The sequence below is a fragment of the Conger conger genome, chromosome 4, assembly GCF_963514075.1.
Source record: "Conger conger chromosome 4, fConCon1.1, whole genome shotgun sequence".
Taxonomy (NCBI): Eukaryota; Metazoa; Chordata; class Actinopteri; order Anguilliformes; family Congridae; genus Conger; species Conger conger.
The window spans coordinates 44,453,925-44,477,536 of record NC_083763.1 but is presented as its reverse complement, the minus strand read 5'-3'; the positions used below and the strand labels follow the sequence as shown (position 1 = coordinate 44,477,536).

Here is a 23,612-nt window from a genome sequence, read left to right as displayed (position 1 = left end):
ATATTGATCTATATTTTATATACATACAGGATACTTGATTTCTTTATTTGTAGTTGACCATCACAAGTTGGGTAATTGGTATTTTTTTTTAAAAACATAAAAAGTTTAACATACTACTTAGCACTGTAAGGGCAATCGTAAGAAGGTGTAAAACATATGGAATGGCTTGCCAGGAAGAGTACACAAGTGCATATTATCATCATGGATGGTAAGGAAAATGCTGAGAGAGGCCATAAGTAACCAGATTGCAGTTTAAGAATTGCAGAGATTGGTTGTGGCTTGAGGTCAGCAAGTCTAAAGAAAAACATAAAATGGCACCTCCATATCAGCAAACTCTTTGGAAGGGTGACATGAAGACAGCACTTATTGAGCACAATAAACACAAGCAAGCATCTTGAGTTGACCAAACCTCATTGGAATTATGACTGGAGAAGGGTGCTATGGTCAGATGAGACCAAAATTGAATGTTTTGGCCATACACACCATCAACATGTTTGCCGGTAAAATGGAATGCATTCAAGGAGAAGCTCCTCACACCTATTGTCAAACATGGCAGTGGGTCATTGATGTTTTGGAGATGTTTTGCTGCCAGTGGTCCAGGGGCACTATTTAAGTTCAATAGCACATTGACTTCAACAAAGTACCAGGACATCTTGGCAGAAAATCTGGCTGCCTCTGCTAGGAAGCCGAAGCTTGGTCATAGGTAGATTGTCCAGCAGGACAATGACTCCAAGAATACATCAAAATCCACACAAAAATGGTTAAGAAAAACAACAACCATTTTATGCAATGGCCATCTTCAGACTTAAATCCCATTAAAAACCAGCAGTTTGACCTGAAGAGAGGGCTATCCCAAAGATACCAATGATTCTGAAAAGTTCTGCATGGATAAATGGTCAGTAATCTCTCGAAATGTGTTCTCTAACCATGTCACAAATTATAGGAAAATACTCATGGCTGTCATCTCTGGCAGGGTTGTTTACACAAAATATTTAACCAGGAGTGCCAATAAGTAAAACCTGTTTTTTTGGGGAAAAACACTTTTTATTTGAAAAATGTAAGACTTAGGTTAATTCCACTGAATCATTAATAAAGCACATTACAGTACAATACCATTGGAAAATAAAATGTTGGAAATTTTGTCAATAACTATTATTTTCTAGTATTTTTGTGAATATTCATCAAGGGTGCCAGTTATGGACCTAACTAATTAAAATTATTTATCTTGCAAGCAGCAATTAGCTTTGTGTGAATCTCTAGTGTATTTCCTGCAGAATCATAGTATTAGAGCTGAAGTTAAGGAACTGCCAACAATCAATGATTAAGACCTGTAAAATATCAGATATACAGTATATGACAATATTATTCAAGAAGGAAAAAGAACATAACAAAAGAAAGGACATGGACTCTAGCGTTTATATTTCGTTTATCTATAGAGATCAAACTACAGAAGAAAAAAAAAGAGTTAAATATAGATAAAATAAATGGCTTAATTTAAGCGAGAAGTGATTTCGGATTTCCCAAATCAGCAAATTTAAAACAAGGCCATTGGTTGGAACAAAAAGCAGTACGCAGACTAACCATCGAGCACCCTGACTCTATTGACTTTAGGGTACCGAAAATAACACTGTTGAATTGTAAGCTATATGACTTCATTATATTCTGAAAACATTATATTAACTGTTTCCATGTGAGTTTTAATTGAAAACTGATGAAAAGACGTGAAAAACAAATAATGATGATGGGGTTTAAAAACGAGTGATAGCACATGAAACTACCATTGCCACAATGCTATCATACATTTTATAATACTAGGAAGTGGGCATGATGGTCAAAATTTGAGGGTCTTGCTCATGGACTATAACTAGTGCACAACTCCACAAGTCTGCAATTTGAGACACAGTCATAGCTTCTACGAATTCAAATTCTTCAGCACCCTCACATGGTCGCTGTAAGCCTGTCAGCATACATGCGGAAACGTCGGTTTCGCAAGATGACCAATGTTTTTTATTCTCCTGTGCTGAACTAGCTTACTTGCCGCCTCTCGCTGGTTGGGAAATGGCAGAGGGAGTCAAGGCACAGCTGGGGTTGTACGGATGCAGCTTTCAGGTTTGTCTTAAATAAAATAACATACTTGTTTTATGACATGAATGTCCGGGTTGTGATACGCACAATTTAACATTAGCTCGTTGGCTAGTTTAGACAGCCGTTAACTTTTCAGATTTCAGTATTGACACCCGAATTTCATGATGTGACCAATTTTGTAGCTAGCTAGCCAAATCGCTAACGTTATCTGGCGAAGAGTTGCTGGTCGGCTAGAGATTATGATGGCCAGGTAGCTAGCTAAGGTTATAATGTATGTGTTATTGCAATTTAATACGCCGCCGTGTAAGGCACCTGGCTAGCCAATGCACAAGCCATATCTTACGTTAATTTAGCTAACAGTTAATAGTGATCTTATGTATTAATATTTCACCTATTTCGATGACACAATTTCTGTAACGTTAAGCGATTATCCAAGATACAGTTGTTGCGTAGTGCGTCAGTTTACTGTATCGGTTGCTAGCGATTCGACTGAGCTAGCTGGCTCTAGCGGAATTAATATGTAGAATATAAGTATAACATCGTAGCCTATATTGATGAGTGTGTAACGCACAAAGCTGCATAACGTATAGCTAAGCTAAGACTGGTTATCATTGCGGTTGTGGAATGTGTCTTGTTATTGAGAATACATCATGATGTTCAGCTGGCGAGCACGCTAGCAGGCTAACTAACTTAGATACAAGAGATGATTGTCGGTCTAGATAGATATTTGTCTGACTAATACGAATATCAAAGACCTTCTGCCATTAGCTAAGTTAGACTCTGTGTTAGCTACATCTATATCTAGATCCCGTTCCATTCTTTGAGTCACGAGCCACTAGCTATGGCTTGAATACCTACCTAGAAGAATGCCTTTCGAGTAACGTAGATTCACGGTGTTCCAAAAAGAGCACCAGGAAACGGCTGCTTTCACCAAAGTAAACGTACGTTCGATGGTTTATCTCGTGAGGAATGTGGTTTATGATTATGGTTGCTTATTGGCTATCCCAGACACAAAAATACTTTGATTCATTTGAATTGGACCAATAATTATAGAGAAAACGACAAATAACGACACAACTCACGATATTGCCATCACGATGTTCCAATACAGCACCTGAAGCATACTACTAGTTTCCCACTCTGTTATGCAGGTTAATCTTTATTTGGTTAATCTAAACATTACTTAAAAACTGATCTGACCGTCTATATAACACGGTGTGTACCTGCTTGAACAATTTTGCAAGGAGCACTTTTGGCTGAACGGTAAAAGCGTGCCCAGTTCGGAGTCTCTCCTTAGCAACAGCTTCCACAGAACACTGTCACAAGGAAGCACCATTACCTTGTCACTGTATGCTGAAATGAATCGCGTACGTGACTTACCAAGTTTTTATGAAAACGGAAGGAATTAAAATTTCCAGAAATTCTTGGTAAACCAGTTCGGCGATTCTTGCTGCAAAGACAACACAACATAATTTTGTAATAAAAAGCCAGCTAGCATTTTCTTTAATTAATGTTTCTTTTTACTACTTGCCAACAGTAGCCTAATGTTAGACGCATAACTTGCTAATTCAGTTTTCTTTTGTTTGATATGACTTAACTGTTACACTGTAACGTAATTCGATTGTTGATTTGATAAATAGCTACAGCACATACAGTAACTGGAGTTCTGTGTTATATACTTTAGACTTCCTGCCGAGAAGCATTCTTAACCAAAAAGGGCGTGTTATTTTCAGCTAGCGGATATGGTGAGACAGAGAAAGATAGCAGAGCTACAGGCTTTCCAGCGGACTTTCCAGGTAATCCACACGTCCTCCCACAATCACTTGTGCTTTCAGATGAAATGTTGCCAAACCATTTTTATCTCGAAATAGACCACTGCTGAGGGCTTGTTTATGATAGAAAATGAATCACATATTTGAAATAATACAGTCACAGAAATCAGATAAGTTTTTTTGCATCATGTAGCAGGAAGGGCAATGAGCAGATAAAAAAAGTTACAACCTTAAGTGAAGCAGAGGTCAGAGCAATTCATCTTATGGTACGATTCTTGCCTTGAATGATTAATGGAACAGTTTTGGAGAACTGACTGGTGATTACCTCAATGTAATATCGAAAGTGTGGAGTCATTATCGAATTGATCTGACTTCAGACAAAATTACCTAATTCAGGGCAGACATCTCACATTGATTTTAGATGATGTAATGCAGCGTCAGTGCCTATGAGTAACAGTCTATCTAGAGAAGTGGAAATGCTGCTGGGAATTTCACAGGTCAGATAAGGTTCTCCTTCCTCTTAGTCTATCATGTGCTTTCCTATTGCTATGCAGTATTGGCTGCCTGCCCATGGGGATCATAACAGGCTCGTATACGTGGCATGGCCCGTAATACAATACCTACTATATTTAAATATATCTAGGTCAAATCTTTGTTTATTTCATGAACCTCTTCTTTTTCTTTTTGCTGTGTCATCTTGCTGGGCATGATGGGCAATGTGTCAAGTGCCCTTTGCTAGTATAGTGTGTAGTGGCCATTTGATTCCTGCTTCTTTCTCTCTGTGCTGTAACAGCAGAGCATGTCTGTGGACTCTGTCCCAGTGGATGAAAGTTGTGCCGGCCTGGACCCCCTCCAGCAAAACGGCTCCCCTGTCGAGGTGCAGCGCAGCTCGTCCTGCAACGTGGCTGGCACTGCAGCACAGAGCCCAGGTCAGAAAGCAGAAGCAGCCACACATCATGACCGTTCACTGATATCCTGTGAGACCTGCTAAATTTCAAATCACACAAAGCCTTGGTAACTTCTGCTAAATACTGAGCAGATGGCCAAGAAACAATGGCCTACATGTTTATTTGGGTGACTGCAACATTGTATATTGGTCAAGGTGGAGTTTATTTTAGTTCCATATACAGCGGCTTCAGAAAGTATTCCGATCCCATTCATGTTTTGCATGCTCTATTTTACCCATTAGTGTACACAAAATAACATATAATGATGAAATGAAAACATGTTTTTAGGAATGTTAGCAAATTAATAAAAAAATCAATAACTGACATCTCTCTGTTCAGACCCTTTGCTGTAGGACTCCAAAGTGTGGTCAGGTGCATCGTGTTTGCTTTATTTATCTTTGCGATGTGTCTAGAACTTGATTGGAGTGCATCTGTGGAAAACTGAATTGATTGGACATAGTTTAGAAAGGCACGCCCCTGTATATATAAGGTCCCACAATTCACACTGCATGTTGGGACAAAAACCAAGCCATGAAGTAAAATTGTGGCGAGGCATAGATCAGGGCAAGGGTATAAAACCAGTTCTGAAGCTGTGGGTGTTTCCATGAGCACAGTGGCCTCAATTGTGAAATGGAAGAAGTTTGGAACAACAATTCAACGGTCACTCTAACAGAGCTTTGGAAGTCCTGCAGAGATGGGAGAACCTGCCGGAAGGATGACCATCTCCGCAGCATTCCATCAATCAGGCAGGGACAAGGAGACAGAATTGAGGGAAGGATGCATGCAGCCAAACACAGAGAGGTCCTTGATGAAAACCTGCTCCAGAGTGCATGCGACCTCAGACTTGGATGACGGTTGACCTTTCAGCATGACAATGACCCAAAGCATACAGCCAAGACAATGCTGGAGTGACTTTGGGACATGTCTTTTAACTGCCCTTGAGTAGCCCAGCCAAAGCCCATAGAACATCTGTGGAGAGAGCTGAAGATGGCAGTTCACTGATGCTTCCCATCCAATCTGACAGAGCTTGCCAGGAAGAATGGAATGAAGTGCTCAAATCTAGGTGTGCAAAGCTTGTTGAGACTTACCTGAACTTACCTGAGAACTGAAGCTGTATTACATTTGCAACACAAAGTGTGGAAAAAGTGAAGGGGTCTGAATACTTTCTGAAGCCACTGTATATTTTATTTTGAGAGGTAATTCGAGATTGGATCAGACCATGGAACACTCGCCTACTGTACACGGCTCCTAGCACAGGCCCTGTAGGACTCAGGCTTACAGCCCTAAACCCCTGCAGTTAAGACAGAATGCAGCTGCCTGACTTCAGTCTTCCCAAGCATGTGCATGTCGCACCCCCGCTCATCTGGCTTCATGGGCTGCCTGTTACAGCCTGCATGAACTTCAGGGGAGTGAGGGGAACAGCTCCACCATGTCTCCAAGCAATCTTAAAATACCTACACACTCTCCTGGCTCTCCTCTTTGTTAATGTTTGTATAGAGTCATAATGCCTGTCGGTATGCCCCTATGGTGGAACAAACTGGTCAGGACGGCAGAATTATTGGCTATCTTTCGATGCAGGCAGATTGCTGGCTGCATCTGGATTCCCCTCTCATTCCCACCCTTTCTCACTTTCTCCTTTTATAATAATTTAGGTTATTCTATTCTATTCTATCTTATGGTTTAAATCTATGATTTTGCGTCTTTACTAACTGGTGTCAGAACATTGTTAAACATTGCTCATTTTAATTAAGGGAAGGCACTTCTCCTAATTTGCTCTGCATACGACTGTTTGTTAAATTAATATAATTAGTTTTTTCAATGAAGCCTGTGAAGTTTTTGCGGACTATTTTAGGTATATTGACAAATCTTTCCAAACATGAACATGTATCCAATTATAGAACTACAATGTAACCGTCAAATGGTTGCAGATAAAGTAAGTACTCTTTTTATCAGAGTAAATATTATTTATTAACAGATATTGCTAAACTTGCAATAGAACCAAATTGTTCAACTAGACTGGTTTGCGTCACAATCATTCCCATATTTGTTTACTCCACACTGACCGTACACTGCATCATTATTGCAGTAATGGAGGGCAGCCAACCCATAAGCATCGAGGACGCTGCCAAGAGAAAGAAGAAGAAAAGGAGAACACGGGCGACGGACAGCTTTACAGGAAACTTCAATGGTAACACCATATAAATGATTTTATGGAACATTTGAAAGGAGACTTCAAATGACCTTTTTTCCCCACTAAAGGGAAAAAATGGCTGGCAGGTGGCCCATCGTGTTTAGACACCGTTCCAGTGTGTGTCCCGCGTTTCTGTATCAAAGCCCTGCTGTGTCAGTGCTAACCAGGGCTCCAGGCCTCCACAGGTTTCCACCTGATTACCTAGGGAGGGAGGGATTTTAGTTGGTGGGATAACCATGTCTTCTCATGCGCCTGTGACAACATTTCAGATTGCAATGCATTCATGACCAGCAGAGGTCATGTTGATATGAAATGTAAAATACAGGCATTTTTCAGTCATTTGTATGTTTGTTTAGAATAAGAAATGAAGATCGGTGTATTGACTCTTTCTATTCTGGCAGCCAATGGCACAATACTTTTTTCTGTGTGCTTTTTCAGTTTTATGGCAGTTTGTTTCCCACAGTGTGTTTTGCATCTGGTTTGCATGCACACTACCATTCAAAAGTTTGAGGTCGCCTGGTCTTTTTCTGCTTTTTCTCATTTAACATCTTATTTTCTCTGTTTGTAATCAAACAATTCATACGTGGTCAAAGTGCAGACTCAGAGCTTTTATTAATGGGTGGTTTTTATACATATGCAGATAGATACTACAATAATTGTTTCCCCTGAATATTTTTTTCCATTGAGTTCAACAGGAAAATTAATCAGGAGAAACAATTCTTGTATTATCTACTGAATGTCTGACAGCAGCACAGTGGTTTGAGGCTCATTTGATACTTTGGACTCTTGATGACTTAAAGCCATTTAGCCAACAAATGTGTACCACACTGTATCAGCATAATTTTCAGCTCAATAACCAGTAACCGACTCCAATGTAGTAAATGAAAAGCCTAGGATCAAGACTAGATACTGAAAGCTTTCTCATACTTGCACTAAAGAAGCAGTTGAATACACCTCACTATTCAGAAACCGCTGAGATGCTAACCATTCAATTACTTTTGGTTCCTTAAAATGGGGGGGGGGGGGGGGGGGCTTTATATAAAAAGGGGTGCGATTCCTACACGCATCACCTGATATAGATGTAAAACCCTCAAATTGAAGGGGACAGTATCGCTTTAACTTCAAATTCATTGTTTCATTTCAAATCCAATGCACTGGACTATGGAGCCAAAAATTTTATTTCAATGTTTTTGACGTCTTGCCAAAACTTGCACTTTCTTGAAAATGTCTTAATGAGTTTGGCTTGATCCACGTTTTCTTTGCAGACTTGTACAGGCTAACTGAGGAACTGCTGGGAAAGGGGGCGCATGCCAAAGTTCAGGGCTGCACAAGCCTGCAGAATGGAAAGGAATATGCTGTGAAGGTGAGCGGGGGCTGTTTCAAGCAAAGCATTCTGGGAATTGTTATTTTTAGTTTTAAGGCATTGCTGTTTATATTTTTGAGAAAGAGGGGAGTACTGTAGGAGCAGACCAATAAATCTATGCCCTCTTGTTTGGTATGTGCAGATTATAGAGAAGACTAAAAGCCACAGTCGCACCCGTGTGTTTAGGGAGGTAGAGACCCTCTACCAGTGCCAGGGGAACAGGTGAATTGCACCATCACTCTGTATTGTTAATCACACTGTATGTTGGCATCATGCATTTCTTGAATGACTTCTTTTTATTTTTATTTTGTAGGAATATTTTGGAGCTCATAGAATTTTTTGAAGATGACGCCTGCTTCTATTTAGTATTTGAGAAGTTACGAGGAGGTAGAGTACAAATTTGCCTTTTTAAAAGTTTTCTTTAATGTTTTGTGCTTTAGAAGTTCAATAGAACCTTGAAGATACAAATCCATCAAGAATACAGGTTACACATGTAGTGTTATATTATTGTTATTGTTATTATGTATTGTATGTTTGGGTGTGTTGTACTTGATAAATATGAAATTATAAAAGAATGCAGGTTATCTGTATCCCTGAAATGTTTCCGACTTTGAAAATGAAAAATACACCAATAGCAATTCTTATTGTGTAGTTCTAGTCCTTAGATTAGGTTAATAAACAGTAATGAAACAAACCGTAATGAGGATTTCATTAAAACTTAATTTATTTTTTCCATGAATGATACAGCTCCTCTTCATGTACCATTATCTTCTAATACTGAATGTTTCATTTATTTTTTCACCCCCATATTTGTATCAAGTACTGACCTCCCCACATACGCATTTTGCATTTTTTATCAATAGAAAGTCTGAATGGAAAGAGCTTGCATTGATAAGGTGTAATTGCTTATACTGCCTCCAGTTTCCTAGCCTGTTCTGTTGACTTGTCAGCCTAACTGAGATTTGTATCTTTGAGGTTCTGTTGTATGGTAAATTTTGCATTCAGCAGACGCATCAGAAATATTAAAGGCTTGCATTCATTGCAATTATATATTTATACTTTGAGGAGAAATCCATAATTTCTGTTATAAACATGCACTGATGAGTCAAAACATTATGACCATTATGGCTAATATGGCTCTTACCCGCCAAGGCATGGAGTCTACAGGATCTCTGAAGGTGCCCTGTGGTATCTGGCACCAAGGTGTTAGCGCCAGATACCATACGTCCTGTAAGTTGTGAGGTGGAGTCACTGTGGTTCGGACATGTTGTTCCAGCACATCCCACCGATGCTCGATCAAATTGAGAAATGGGGAAATTGGAGGCCTGGGCAAATCCTTGAACTCTTCGTCATGTTCCTCATACCATTCCCGGACATTTAGCCTCATTTATCAAACGTGAGCCAAACAAAATTGACCGTAAATCCTTTGGAAATGCATTTGCACAAATAATGTGGGATCTATCAAAGTTTTCGGATGTCAGTTTGTTCTCAGCTGTTCGTATTGTGTGCGTGAAATGAAAGCACACGGTTGTAAAGTATGTTTTGTGTTTTCATTATTCCATTAATGTATATTTTGATTTACAGTGGTAAAATTACTCTCATAAGCCAATTGAATATTATAATTATTCATATCATTTAAAGATGCAACAGGATTCAGCATTAATATGGGTGATCCTGATTAATTAGTGTTAAATATAACTTCCATCAAACATGTAAAAAAGAAGGTTCACTATAAATAGGGTGTAGCTTACAAGTTATTGTTTCGTTTATATGTCTGGCCGCTCTTCATATTACATGCACATTTATTGCTTTATTAGAAGATTTGTGGTGTGGTGTAGCCTACTTTGGAAAGAGCACATCTTCAAAGACCGAGTCAATTTCTTTGGTGAAGCTCATGAAAGAGACAACAAACAATACTGGCGAGTTCAAGTTTACACCTGCAAACATCATTGTATAGAAGTGGCATGGCATGTAGCTGATGCACCTCATTTTTCTGCGAGTTTTGTTTTTTGCCTCGCGTTTAATGTCACTGGTTGATGTGAACTGCTTTTCCCAGTCGGAAGGTGGTAAAACGTGAATGCAGCATTAGGCTTTGTTGCTATGGCTGACTTCTCTCTACATTGCATTTACTGCTGTATTACAAGATTTGACGCCTAGCCACATAATCATGGCCATGGGCACTCTGACTGGGTAAGCAGCCCCATACGCAGTAGGGTGTGATGCACCGTGTGTTGTGACACATTCCTTCCATAACCATCATTAACATTTTCTGCGACTTGTGCCACTGTAGCCGTTCTGTTGGTTTAGACCAGACGGGATAGCCTTTGTTGCCCTCCCACATTGATAAGGCTTGGGCGATCGACATCCTGTCACCAGTTTGTGGTTTGTCCCTCCTCAGACCACTGTCGGTAGGTACTCACCACTGCTGACCGGTGGTACTCCACAAGCCTAGCCATTTCCGAAATGCTCCGACCCAGTCCTCTGGCCAGAACTATACTAAACATGTCTCATTCACATAACATTGCTGTGTCCCAAACATCATGGTGCCTTGAATTGGGGGACTATATCTAAACACATACTACTGTAATTTCTACATGGTGAAGCCAAAATGTGTAAAAATGCCCTGTATTTCATATCTGATATATATATTCACTAATATATGTGCACTTTAACCATGTGTGATTTTTTATTTATTTTTTATTACAAATCACAAAGGTAAATTAATAAATGATGCCCAAATGTTATGGAGGGCTCTGTATATCCCAGACCTTGACATGCGCCGTCGTTATGAAATAATCAACATTATTCGCTTCATCTGTGAGTGGTCATAATGTTTTTGCTCATCAGTGTATGTGACTTGGAGCACCATATCCTGTAATTCCATTTCTGTGTGTTTTAAAGTAAGGAGCTGATTTTGTATTGTAGAGAGTGAGTGTTGCTTGTGTAATGGTAAAATGGAGGCTGACCGCTCTCTGTGCTCCACAGGCTCCATCCTGTCTCACATCCAGAGTCGTAAGCACTTTGATGAGCTGGAGGCCAGCCGGGTGGTCAGGGACATCGCCAAAGCACTCAACTTCCTCCACACTAAGGGTAGGCGGCCGCCAAAGGGGGTGGCGTATTTTCTCTGATCCGAGACAGGCGAGGCGAAGCGAGCTTCCGTTAGCTCACGCTCGTGCTTCTGCTCTTCGCAGGAATCGCCCACCGGGACCTCAAGCCTGAAAATATTCTGTGTGAATTCGCTGACCGGGTAACGTTCGCTTTGTGTCCTTACGCAACTTCCTTTTATAACAGAACACTAACGTAGCTGAAAGCCATCAAGTTATCGGGAGGCAAATGTGCAATTTTTATCAATTTACTTATTACTGAAAATACCATTAAATGGGCAGAGGGGATGGCTAATTGTTGCCTAAAAAAAAGATGGCATGGATGATTGAAAATATATAAATAAATAAAATGGAATAAAGATATTGGTTAATTTAACGCAATGGGTGTATTTGAACATGTGCAGGTGTCTCCAGTGAAGATCTGTGACTTTGACCTGGGCAGTGGGGTTAAGCTGAGCAGTGCCTGCACACCCATCACCACCCCCGAGCTCACCACTCCAGTAAGAACACCAAGCATTCTTCTATTCACACAGCCCCGGGGTCTTAAGCCGCAAGAGTGTGTCATTGGGCCGTGTAATGCTGTTTAAAGGAGAACAAAATTGCAGTCTGGGAGGGCGATACTGAATACTGTCCTATAGACAATGCTGCTTGTCTTTTACTGGTCTTCAGATTAAAGCAATCAAAGAAACCAAGCCAGACGCCTTAAATGCGTATTTGTAAAATATATTCATTTCTGTTTGGAGAAACTGCACAGAAGGCTGAAATTTACATGCAAGGGCTCTCACACCCTGAATGTGCTGTATGTGCGTGCGGGTTTATGCATGTACAGTTGGGTCCTAAAGTATATGTACAACAAAACAATTATAAATGGCTGCATTTCCTGCACGGTTTACTTCATATGGATCTTAATACCGTCTTGCAGAGTCTGCACTTTAATTTGAGAGTATTCGCATCCATGTGGAGTGAACTGTGTAGGACTTACAGCCCGTTAAAATCGTGTCACCGTCCACGCTGGTGTGTGCCTGTGTTTATTCGTCCCCTTGCGTGTCTCTCCCTCTCAGTGCGGCTCTGCGGAATACATGGCCCCCGAGGTGGTGGAGGTGTTCACGGACGAGGCCACCTTCTACGACAAGCGCTGTGACCTATGGAGCCTGGGGGTCATCCTGTACATCATGCTGAGCGGCTGCCCGCCCTTCACCGGCCACTGCGGGACGGAGTGCGGCTGGGAGCGCGGGGAGACCTGCCGCGCCTGTCAGGTAAGCCCCGTGCTTGTGTTTGCCCTCGACAGCGTCCTGAGGGCCGACAACAGTGTTGTGCTCGATGTTACTACCCAGGCGAACTCCGTTCTGCCCTTTAAATGGAAAGTTACTGCAATGGACACATTTCAGTTACGATTTTTCTTTCACCAAACCTCCTGGACGGAGTTGAAAAATGTTATTTGTTTTTGTATAATCTTTTTAAAAGTGAGCAAAAAAAAAAAAAAAAGGAACAGGTGAGTCTTGAACTCTGCATTGAGATTCAAAATCTCCCTTTCAAGGGAGCCGTCAGGTGCGTTCAAGATCGCAAACTAACCAGAAAAACTCTCTTAAAGGGACAGTTCACCCAGAAATTAAATTGAAGTAAATTTTCACTTACCCAGTGTACTATCTATCCGATCCAGCCATGAAATAACGGACCATATGGACCTTTTTATTTCTGAAATTAATCTGACAAAAATTTGCACTCGAAAAACTCAAACGCAATATCCCTTTCCAAATATAATGCCACAGTTACTTGTGAGCATCAACAATGGACATTCTAATTTCTTGCAAGTTGATCCACTGAAGCATACCAGTATTCTGGGGTCTTCTTCATAGTCTGACATTGCGAGCTAAGACGGTTCTTATATTGTCTTTGCAATTTCGAACACTGGTGTGGAGGTTCTGCTTGCAATATAAGAAATGGCTCTGGTTTAAAAAGTTCACTAGTAACTGTGGCATTATATTTTAAAATAGTTTTTCACCGGATTCATTGCCAGGAATAAAACGGTCTGTATGGTCCTTTATAGCACATCAAACTGTCTCTTAATAAGAACATAAAAAAATTGTCATATCTGGTTGGATAGATAGGTAACTTTTGGGTGAATTGTCCCTGTAACGGCTGACAGTCGATGAAACCAGTCATGTTGGGCCATAGGTGAAAGTATGTCTTAAGTCTTCAGCTTTAAAAGTTTTAACAGAACTTGAATTCCTAAATGATGAAGTAAGAGCATTCCAGGTTTAGAGTGCACAATATTGGAATGCTCTACTTCCAGCTGTTTTATTGAATCTGAGCTTGAAAAATAGCCTGCATGTGTGCTGGTGTTTATGGTGCAATAAGATCTGGGCTCCTGCAAGGCTCCATTTGTTAAAAGTGTTTTGAAGTCTAACTGGCAGCTGGTGGACAGAAGAGAGAAAAGGAGTTATATGAACTTACTCTTCCAGCAGAGCAGGTTTAGGCTGGTTTGCGCTTAATGAAGTCCCCAATCTTGTGCCAGAGGCATTGATGTGGCCTTCCGATCGGGATGGTGCTTTTTTTCCCCAGAACAATCTTTTTGAGAGCATTCAGGAGGGGAAGTACAAGTTCCCAGAGAAGGACTGGGCGCACATCTCAGACGACGCCAAAGACCTCATCTCCAAACTGCTGGTGCGAGACGCCACCCTGCGGCTGAGTGCGGCCCAGGTCCTGGAGCACCCGTGGGTACAGGGCGTAAGTGTCTCTGCCTCCGCTGTCACAGCTCGGATAGCAGAACGATGAGTCACCGCTAATGCTAACACCAAAAGGTGTCGAAACCATGCATTAGTATTCTATTTATACTGTAGCCTTTACTAGATTAAACATTCGACCTTCTAATTTGACCGATAATTTAATGGTGTTATGCTTTTAAAAATGCGTGTTGTTTTTAATGTTTGTTACTCGGGAGGGTACTAAATAATTTTTGTTGCTATGCGTAACAGTTATGAATTTCAGATACAGTCCCTTCAAAAAGTATTGGAACAGCAAGGCCAATTCCTTTGTTTTTGCAATATACTGAATACATTTGGGATTGAGATAAAAAGATGAAAGAGTTCAGACAAAAGTTCAGAATTTCAGCTTTTATTACCTGGTATTTACACCTCGATGTGTTAAACTGCTTGTTAAACTGTGAACTCTAGAGTCTGTTGTGCGTCATCAGTTTCTGAAATTATCAAGCCACCCTGTCTGGCACAAACCATCATGCCACAGCAAAATCAGATCCCATTTCTTCCCCATTCTGACATTTGGTCTGAAAAACAGCTGAACCTTTTGACCATGTCTGCATGCTTTTATGAATTTAGTTGCTGCCACATGATTGGCTGATTAAATATTTGCATTAACAAGCTGGTGTACAGGTCTACCTAATAATGTGATCACTGAGTGTATTTCATGTTGAAAATGTTCACAGCACAGACCGGGCTAATATAATTGAGGCTGACTGCTTCCATATCAAGACTGTTCTTAAACTTGTAGAATGTCCATTAATTGTTCACAGTAATTTTCATGCCTTTGTTATTTGCTGAGTGCTTAGCACAACAATTTTTTTTATTGTACACCTTACAACATTGCTTTGTGTTTTAAATAGCACTGCACTGGAACTGTGCAATCATGTTATGGTGAAAGTAGAATAGATTTGATTAGCACCTGATTTCTTATTACTGTGTGGTATAAATTATACTGTATACGTTTTCATGTAATCTTCATTATGTGAATTTCTAGAGCACGGTAAATCCAGTTGATTTTATTTTGCCTATTTTTCATCTCCCCTTCTTGCCCGTCCCAGAATGCTCCAGAACGAGGACTTCCTACACCGCATGTTCTACAAAGGTAAGGCACAGAGCCATAACATTCTCCACAGATTATAGATCAACAGAAACAAACTAAACGAATGTCAGCAGGAGGTGCACTTGGGAACGGTGGACTGCTGTGTGAATTGTATTTCTGTTATTGATGTTCTTCTAATGAGCGGAGACATTCATTATGGTGCTTTAGTTTGGGAGTTCACTGAGCACAACTGTGTGTGTGTGTGTCTGGATAAAAGCTTCTTCTAAATAAATATAATGTGTTTGTCTGTGTGTGTGCGCAGAATGAAATTGCAGTTCCATTTTTTTTATGTGAAGATGGTTCACCTTTTTTTATTGTCCTACAAATGAAATTGCTGGAAATGATTGCGGGTCCATCCGAGCCGTGAATGAAGGTGGTTTAATGTCCCTGCCCACAGGAACAGCAGCACCAAGGACCTGACGCAGTTTGCAGCCGACGCCATCGCCTTCAACCGCCAGCTCTCGCAGCACGACGAGGAGCGGGAGGACATGACCGCCATCGTGTGCTCCATGCGCCTGTCCCCGCCCTCCAACTCCCGACTGGCCCGCCGGCGGGCCCAGACCCACGCCCTGCGAGACGGGCCCCCGGGGGACTTCCAGGCCAGCGCTGAGGGGCCCCCTGCCTGCATCAATGCGTGCTGACCCCATGAAGCCAGCCAGGACTGTTCCTGGTCTCTGTTTCAGTGAACCGTCACCAGGCTTTAACGTCCATCCACATCAATAACTATAACTATAACCGCAACTTGTAACGACAACGATGTCAGCATCCACATAGCTGAACGTTAACGTTCTGTAAATAGTCTCTCGGTAATGTCGTCTGCTGTTTTGCATGTGATGCCCTGTAAATTCAGATTAATTTTGATTGGCTGGCAGCCTTTTATCGTTCATGGAGCTGGAAAAAAAACACTCTGAAAGTGATCCTAATGATATGATATTGTTTGTTGTCATTGTCGCTATAGTTGCAGTGTGAACTCCACCATCCATCTTGAGTTAGAACGATTTTTAAAATGACGTATTTATAGTTATAGTTGTTGTTCTTGGTGTGGATGCTGTAGCAGTCCATGTTTCAGTATATCCCCAGATTATTTAACCCTTGGGTAGTCTTAACATTCTGTATACTCCCCTCGTCCTAAGGGTCAAAAATGACCCGCCTTCACTTAACCCCTAAAATAAAGTGGCTTAATTGAATTTTAAACCCCAAATCTTTTTTTCAAGAAGAAACAGAGGGTTTTCCCTGCTGATAAAGATAGTGGCGGGTCATTTTCGACCCTTGAGACAACACAAGAGTTCAAGAATGTGTGTGAGGTAGACGTGAGCATACCCTGCAGGGCTCTTAAAGGGTGTGGCTGGAAGACGTTTCAAAGTATGTGCACTTTCTGTATCGTGTTTTTTGACGCTGAAGTCTTTCTTAGAGGTCCTTGATTTGACAATTGATTGTTGGTCACATTGACAGTATTGGTAGCCTGGATATTCAGTGCAAACTAGATGAATTTAAAGGAACAGAAATTCAGGAACTGACATGAACCCAGTCCTATGGACTGTCAGTGTTATTTTCTTCAGTGTACTTGAATGTGTTGTCCTCCTAACAGACATTGGACAGTAATAGCATTTTAGTTGAGCTGAAGTGAGTCACTTTAAAGACTTCCTCGCACTGATAACGGTTTATATTGTCTTCCTGAACTCAATGAGATTCGGTGCAAATGGGCTGATGGTATGTGAATTCTGGCAAAAAGGATGCTGCTTCACACGTGCACACAGTATATACAGTATACAGTGAGATCCAATTGGGGCAAAGAAAATGTTTTCCTTTGTTTTGGCTCCGGACACCACAATTTTTTATTTGTAATCAAATTATTTAGGTGGTTCTCAACCTTTTTTAGAGGATATTTTAGTTTACCATTTAGAAATTACAATTAGAAGGAACATTTATCGGGTTGGAATTTCCAGGTCAGGCGAAGAACAAGGCGATGAGAAAAATAAGTGGCTGGAAAGAGGTACCTTGCCTTTCTGTTCTTGGCCTATGTCATTTGACTTTTTTTATTTTTACTCAGTCTCATAATGGCTTCCTTGTCTTTTATTGGCACAACTTTGGTCCTCATATTGACAAATGCCAATAATGGACTCCAAAAACTGGTTACTGAAAGCTCTCATTCCTGCCCTAAGGAATCAATTGAATACTCCTGACTAATCGGGGGGAGGGGGGGACTGTATAAAAAGTGCTGTCATTTCTACATGGTGAAACCAAAATGTGCCTGTATAATAACATTCGTTCATAGAACACTTTAATAGTATGTGAATTGTTTGATCACAAATATAAAATTGTGGAGTATTCAGCCAAATCAAGAAAAAATAAACAATCAATATTTTAAAATCAATCAATATTTTAATCATATTTAAATCAATATTTTAAATGTTATCAATGTTGTAGACATAATGCAGGTGGTCTGTCAGCACCTTGTCAAGGCATAGCTATTTTATGTAGTTATTGGACTCAGCCATGGGGCCAGTGACGTCAGTAAAGAGTATCAAATACTTTATAGAAGTATATGCATTTGTGAGATACAATTTTCCTGATACAATAACAATTTAACTCTTTTACTGATTAAATAATCCTGAATTTTACAGTTATTTTTACCTACTGTAGCAGAAGCAATGGTAAAATGGCTTTTGTACATATGCGTACATATGAGTGATATGGTTTATTCATAATGTTTTTAAAAATTAAGTCTTCAAGCTTAATAACTGTAGTTTGGTTTGGTGAATAATTTTAGTTAAAATCTGACATTACGTAACATGAAAAGTATGACCGTAGTCAATTAGCATGTTTTTTGCTAAACTGATTTCATGTGGGACATTTTTAAGCATGTAAGTTGCTTGGAAAAAATCTGATTTACTTACGCAAATTACCTCAGTGTTAATCCTATCAAAAACAGAACAATAACAACAAAAAAAGCTGTGCACATTTTCGACACTTTATGCTCGTTTTTCTGCATGGGTATGTTTGAGCATTTCTGTCAGTTGTCCTGTCTATGTACATGTTTGCTGGTTTATATCTTTGACTAAGTTATGTGATATTTTTCCAATTTTGCTTTCTTATACAGTGACTTGGTTTCAGTTTATGAGGATTGCATTGAGCTTTGGAGTCACAATTCTTCTAATCTGAAGTCATGCTCATTCATGTGTTATGTTTTATACTTTTAAGAATTAGGCTGATAGCTGTAGCATGTTTATGGAAGTTATTATGGAAGTTTATGGGATTGTTACTTTAGTACTTTACTCAGGGCCGGTTGTAAAAATGAGTGTTTTTTATGTGTATTTTTTCAAAGTTGCTTGGTTTTATATGAATCTCTTTTTGTCTTAGTATTTATACTTTGTTTAGTCTACATGCTATTTTTTTTTCTGTCTGAATAAACTTTGCCAATGATCTTATTTGACGAGGCAAAAATGTCACTGGGTTCCAATGAAAGCATAATGGTGATTGAGTCGCTAAAGTGATTTGAGAAAACGTGTGTGGACAATTAGAGGGAAAAACTCAGGGAAAGTATGGCACACCATTGGAAGTCTAGACAAATATGCTGTTGTACAAGCCACTTTATTTTCTTAAAATTAAATGATGCTATTGCAACGCTACATTGTTCTTTTTGAGTATGGTGTGGACAGAGTGATGCTTTCAATTACAAGCGACACTGAAGCGGATTGAGACTAGCACCTGCAAGGTCATGTCCTTGCAGAAGGACCGGGAGTGGTCCATTTTACTATTCAGTATTTTTCCCTTTGATATGGGCAGTTCTAATGCCTACAGAGTAAATGGGTATTTTACTGAAGAAATCCGAGCTATTCCTTCTGTAAAGCATGTTCATGAATCTGAGAATTATTTATTTAATTATTCTGAAGGTACAGTACATGCAACAATTTTAATGCATTCTGTTGGCAGTTTTGTTTTGGAATGTTAACCTGTTGATATGTCTTAGTAAACAAACACTATCACACCCTTGAACTGTTTTCTTTCCATTTTTCTTCCAAATGGTGTTTTGTAAAACGATGAAGGATCTTTATAGGACCACTATATTAACTGTTTCTTGTGTTACCCAACTCAAAATTTGGTATTTTGAAATGTAGATTTTTGATTTAGTTTTGTTCCAACATAATCGAGCTGAGCACACTTGGAAGTACACTGCTGTGTTAGTCTCCCCACTTACTGATTACTAGTGAAGTGATTTTTTTGGAGTTACGGTGGCGCACTGCTAAAGTAACGGACCTTGATGCCAGCATGGGTTCGGTACACAGAGGATTGGGGTTTGATTCCCAGTTTGGCTGGGACTCCTACTAACCCCTGTCGAGTTCCGAGGGAGGGACTAGGCAGGCAGGGGTTAGTCGGCAGGCCAGGGGTTAGGCAGGGGTTAGTAGGCAGGGCAGGGGTTAGTAGGCAGGGGTTAGTAGATTGTTGTGCACAATAGCGCCTCAGAATCACAGTCATGGGCGAGATGATACAGCTAGAAGAAGGGAAACAAAAACACAAAAAAATGGAAAATTCAGCTGCTCAAGCTGCAGTATATCTCTATCTGATAGACTTGACATTTTAAGTAGCACCCTCATTACCCCTCAAACTATTTGCATTACAATTACCTGTCTTGAGCATGTCCCTTAAGGTACGGATGGACAATGAGATGGTGATTAAGTTTGAACACACCCCTTCTCATCTTCCCGTTTCACAGCTCACAGGTTCAACAATTTATTGAGCAATAGCGGTACACAGCTTCGATTCAGTCGAGAAAGTCTCGTTGTTGCAAGCAGTTTATTCAAGTTAATTTTAAATGTTTATGAGAAACGGTTCATCTAAGTCACTGAGAACAAAGTCATTTCAACAATTAGACGAACCAGCAAATGTATTGCTTATTTTCTGCAGCCTATTAACATCATTTATTACCCACTGGCATAAACTGTATGTACCTACGTCTCACCCAGTTGCCATGGATACCCCATCCCTATAGCAACTAAGAGCCTTCATAAGCAGCCTCACAACTGAGGAAGCCTTGCAATGCGCTTTATTGCACACATTCATTTAAGTGCAATCAAGACAGCAGTTGTTTATTCTCCCTTGAAAGCCAGTCTAAGAAAGGCTAGAGCATACATCAGAAATGGATATGTGACTCAAAAAGCTACTCGACTACTATATGTGACTTGTTCATACCAATGTTGTATTAGGTTGAGCATAGCATATCAATTAGCTGTTGGCTATCCAAACACTAGAGCTTACTTCAAAGTAAAGTTTTTAACAAGTGCTGCATTTACCTCTTTTGATAGTCATATGCGTTATAATCTGTGTTTTCTTTACCATGACATTTCCACAATTGGACATTTGGGATATGAAAATGGTGCAGTTAAATACACTTTATTAGGTATTTATCTGACTTATTTTTTAGACTTATTAAATCTTCTGCTGCTGTAACCTATCCACTTAGAGTTTTGACCCGTTGTGTGTTCAGAGATGGTCTTCTGCATACCACTGTTGTAATGCGTGGTTATTTGCATTACTGTCACCTTCCTGTCAGCTTTGACCAGTCTGGCCATTCTCCTCAGACCTCTCTCATTAATAAGGTGTTTTTGCCCGCAGAACTGCTGCTCACTGGATGTTTTTTGTTTTTCGCAGCATTCTCTGCTAACTCTGGAGACTGTTGTATGTGAAAATCCGCTCAGCAGTTTTTGAGCTACTCATACCACCCTGTTTGGCACCAACAATCATTCCACGGTCAAAGTCACTTAGACCCAATTTTCTTTTACCATTTTAATGGTTAATGTGAACAGTAACTGAAGCTCCTGACCTGTATCTGCATCATTTGACCTGCCACACAGTGGCTGATTAGATAATTGCATGAATAAGTATGTTCCTAATAAAGCGCTCAGTGAGTGTAAATTGCAATACAAATTGACTAAAGCCGACATCAATATTGTGTTATGATGGTGGTACCCTGGATACTCTTGACAGTTTCAGATTAAAAGGAAAGCAAATCTTTGGAAAGTGTTATCTGTTGATTAAGGGCACCATTCAGGTATTCCCCGTTATCCGCTAGTAATGCCAACATGATAAGCAATCTCCAGGTGATAATTCTGTATGACGTAAGAACTCTTCAGTGCAAAGATAGTTATAGTATATTTCAATGTTAATGTTCTTGTTCTCTCCATCCTGACTCCTGCCTTTGGCATTGAGATGAAACGTCTCCATAATAGGTCCTAAATGTCAGCCTGTCTTCTGCCTAGTTAGGCTGGCAACTCCATTCAAGGTATTTTGTATGCTCATGCGGTATCACTTCAGTGGTACATTTTGTGCATTTCAATGATGGAAGCCCAAAAGAAAAGGACCATCTTTGTTTTGAAGCACCTGGTGTTGGGATTGGTTGCTGGAGGTACGAGGCGGCAGACTTCGTATCAAATGTAGGCTTAGCTATGGAACTAGGCATTCACTAAAATAAACTGAATAAACAGCCCCTTACCCCTCAGTGGGCGGCACGGTGGTGCAATGGGTTGCACTGTTGCCTCACAACATAGATGGTCCTGGTTTTGAGCCCTGCCGGGGCCCCTCTGTGTGGAGTTTGCATGTTCTCCCCGTGTCTGCATGGGTTTCCTCCGGGCACTCCGGTTTCCTCCCTCAGTCCAAGGACATGCTGATACTACAGATGAAAATGAGCTCATTAGCTAACTTGGGCGCATTTACATTGATGTGGAAAGTGAAAATGTTGATTAATGTGCACTGTCCCTGGTAAATACATTAAATAAATACCTCAGTGTTGCAATCCAAAAGAGCTCATACTGCACTCCAATCATGCATATTTTGGTGCGCTACATATTCAACCAGCAGTTTAAGTACTTAAACTTACATTAGATATTACTCTCCAGTTTTAATTATTTGTTAAACTCTCCAACAGGGGACCTCATGTGTATACCTTTTTGACAGGAAGTACATGTGCTGTATGAGGACATTGCAGCACATGCCCCAAAAGAAAGTATGTGAGATATGATTCATAAAGTGTCTATTCCGAAAATCAGCCATGAAACAAATTCTCAGATTTGTATGTCTCTTTTTCCACACACACACACACACACACACATACACACATACACACACACACATCCTGTAACTAGGGCCACAAGATTGTTTCTCACATGTGCTTAAAGGTACAATTTAAAGGTCATTTTGGCCTTCTAACGGTCAGGAGAGGAATTTCAGCAACAAAGGCCCTAAATCCACAACACTATTTATCCCTCCCTCTTCTCTGTGAAACGTTGAAACGCCATTGGCTGTGGCAATTACAACCAATTTTCAACCAATGAGCTTTAATTATTTTACTGCTATACAATGTTTTGGTACAGTGTTGGTCCGTTAACTGCGTATTTTTAAACCATAATTTAAGGACTATAAATACAGGCAGAAGGTGAGTCAACAAGTCCGTGACCCCTTTTCAATGATAGGAACGGATTTACAATGGTCTTCTAATAATATCTGAACACAAAATTCTTACCTATTGTACCTTTATGTGTGAAGCCAGGTATCCCCATTGCATTGCAGTCATCTGCTTTGATAAAGTAATTGCTACTAATGAAGCCCAGAACATAGACAGCAATGTGTACGTGATATTAAATCAAGCTTAATTGAACACATGCGGCTATATTTTGAAACCTACAAATTTAATTACAGTCCCTTGATTACAGTCATTGATTGATGATGCTTGGTGAAACCTTGTCCATGTATCGTTTGGCGGAATGCATCGTGAGATGCATCATTTGGCGGAATAGATTGACGGTAAATTATATTTTAACGGTTCACAGCAGGTTCTGAGAACAGGGACCTGTTCCACAAAGCAGGAATCCTGAGCTGGATAACTGCACTGAGTAAAACCCGGATACCCCCAAAGCATGGGCATGGACTGAAGTAAAAAAAATCTCTTCTGGGTTTTACTCAGTTATCCAATGATCAATTGGCACGATAACAGAGATAGTTCCGCTCAGAAAATGAGGCAGGTTTGCAAATTGTCATGCCTTTGTGACCTAGTGCACTGTAATGTCTTTATCCCCCTCGTGCTTTCACAAAGTTCCATATATTATCTTCGGTTTTCATTATTTATTATCCCCCAGAAAACATCCAATGCAAAAATGTGTCTTCCCTTTTACTGTTAAGAGTAATATGGTTTATGCAGCCCTCATTTGTTTTGGAGGACAGTGACTGAATTTTATATGAATATTGCAGTTGAGACTTATCTATGTATTCTCAAAGAATGACAGTTATTGCGTGATTATT

The 23,612-nt window shown here is 40.2% G+C and overlaps 1 protein-coding gene across 3 annotated transcripts; it reads left to right on the top strand.

The window, feature by feature from the left end:
- Window positions 1-1,972: 1,972 nt before the first annotated feature.
- Window positions 1,973-19,316, top strand: mknk1 (MAPK interacting serine/threonine kinase 1). Of its 3 annotated transcripts, none has more exons than XM_061237483.1 (14): window positions 1,979-2,109; window positions 3,819-3,881; window positions 4,654-4,786; window positions 6,891-6,992; window positions 8,261-8,358; window positions 8,501-8,580; window positions 8,672-8,745; window positions 11,344-11,448; window positions 11,550-11,605; window positions 11,867-11,962; window positions 12,524-12,718; window positions 14,025-14,189; window positions 15,280-15,323; window positions 15,718-19,316. In XM_061237483.1, the coding sequence occupies exons 1-14, from the start codon at window positions 2,059-2,061 to the stop codon at window positions 15,959-15,961; spliced, it is 1,506 nt and encodes a 501-aa protein (XP_061093467.1). In that variant the 5' UTR covers window positions 1,979-2,058; the 3' UTR covers window positions 15,962-19,316. The 3 variants fall into 3 exon arrangements, with proteins under 3 accessions (XP_061093468.1, XP_061093467.1, XP_061093466.1); XM_061237482.1 differs by having other exon boundaries at window positions 4,651-4,786; XM_061237484.1 differs by lacking the exon at window positions 4,654-4,786 and having other exon boundaries at window positions 1,973-2,109.
- The last annotated feature ends 4,296 nt before the right edge of the window (window positions 19,317-23,612 follow it).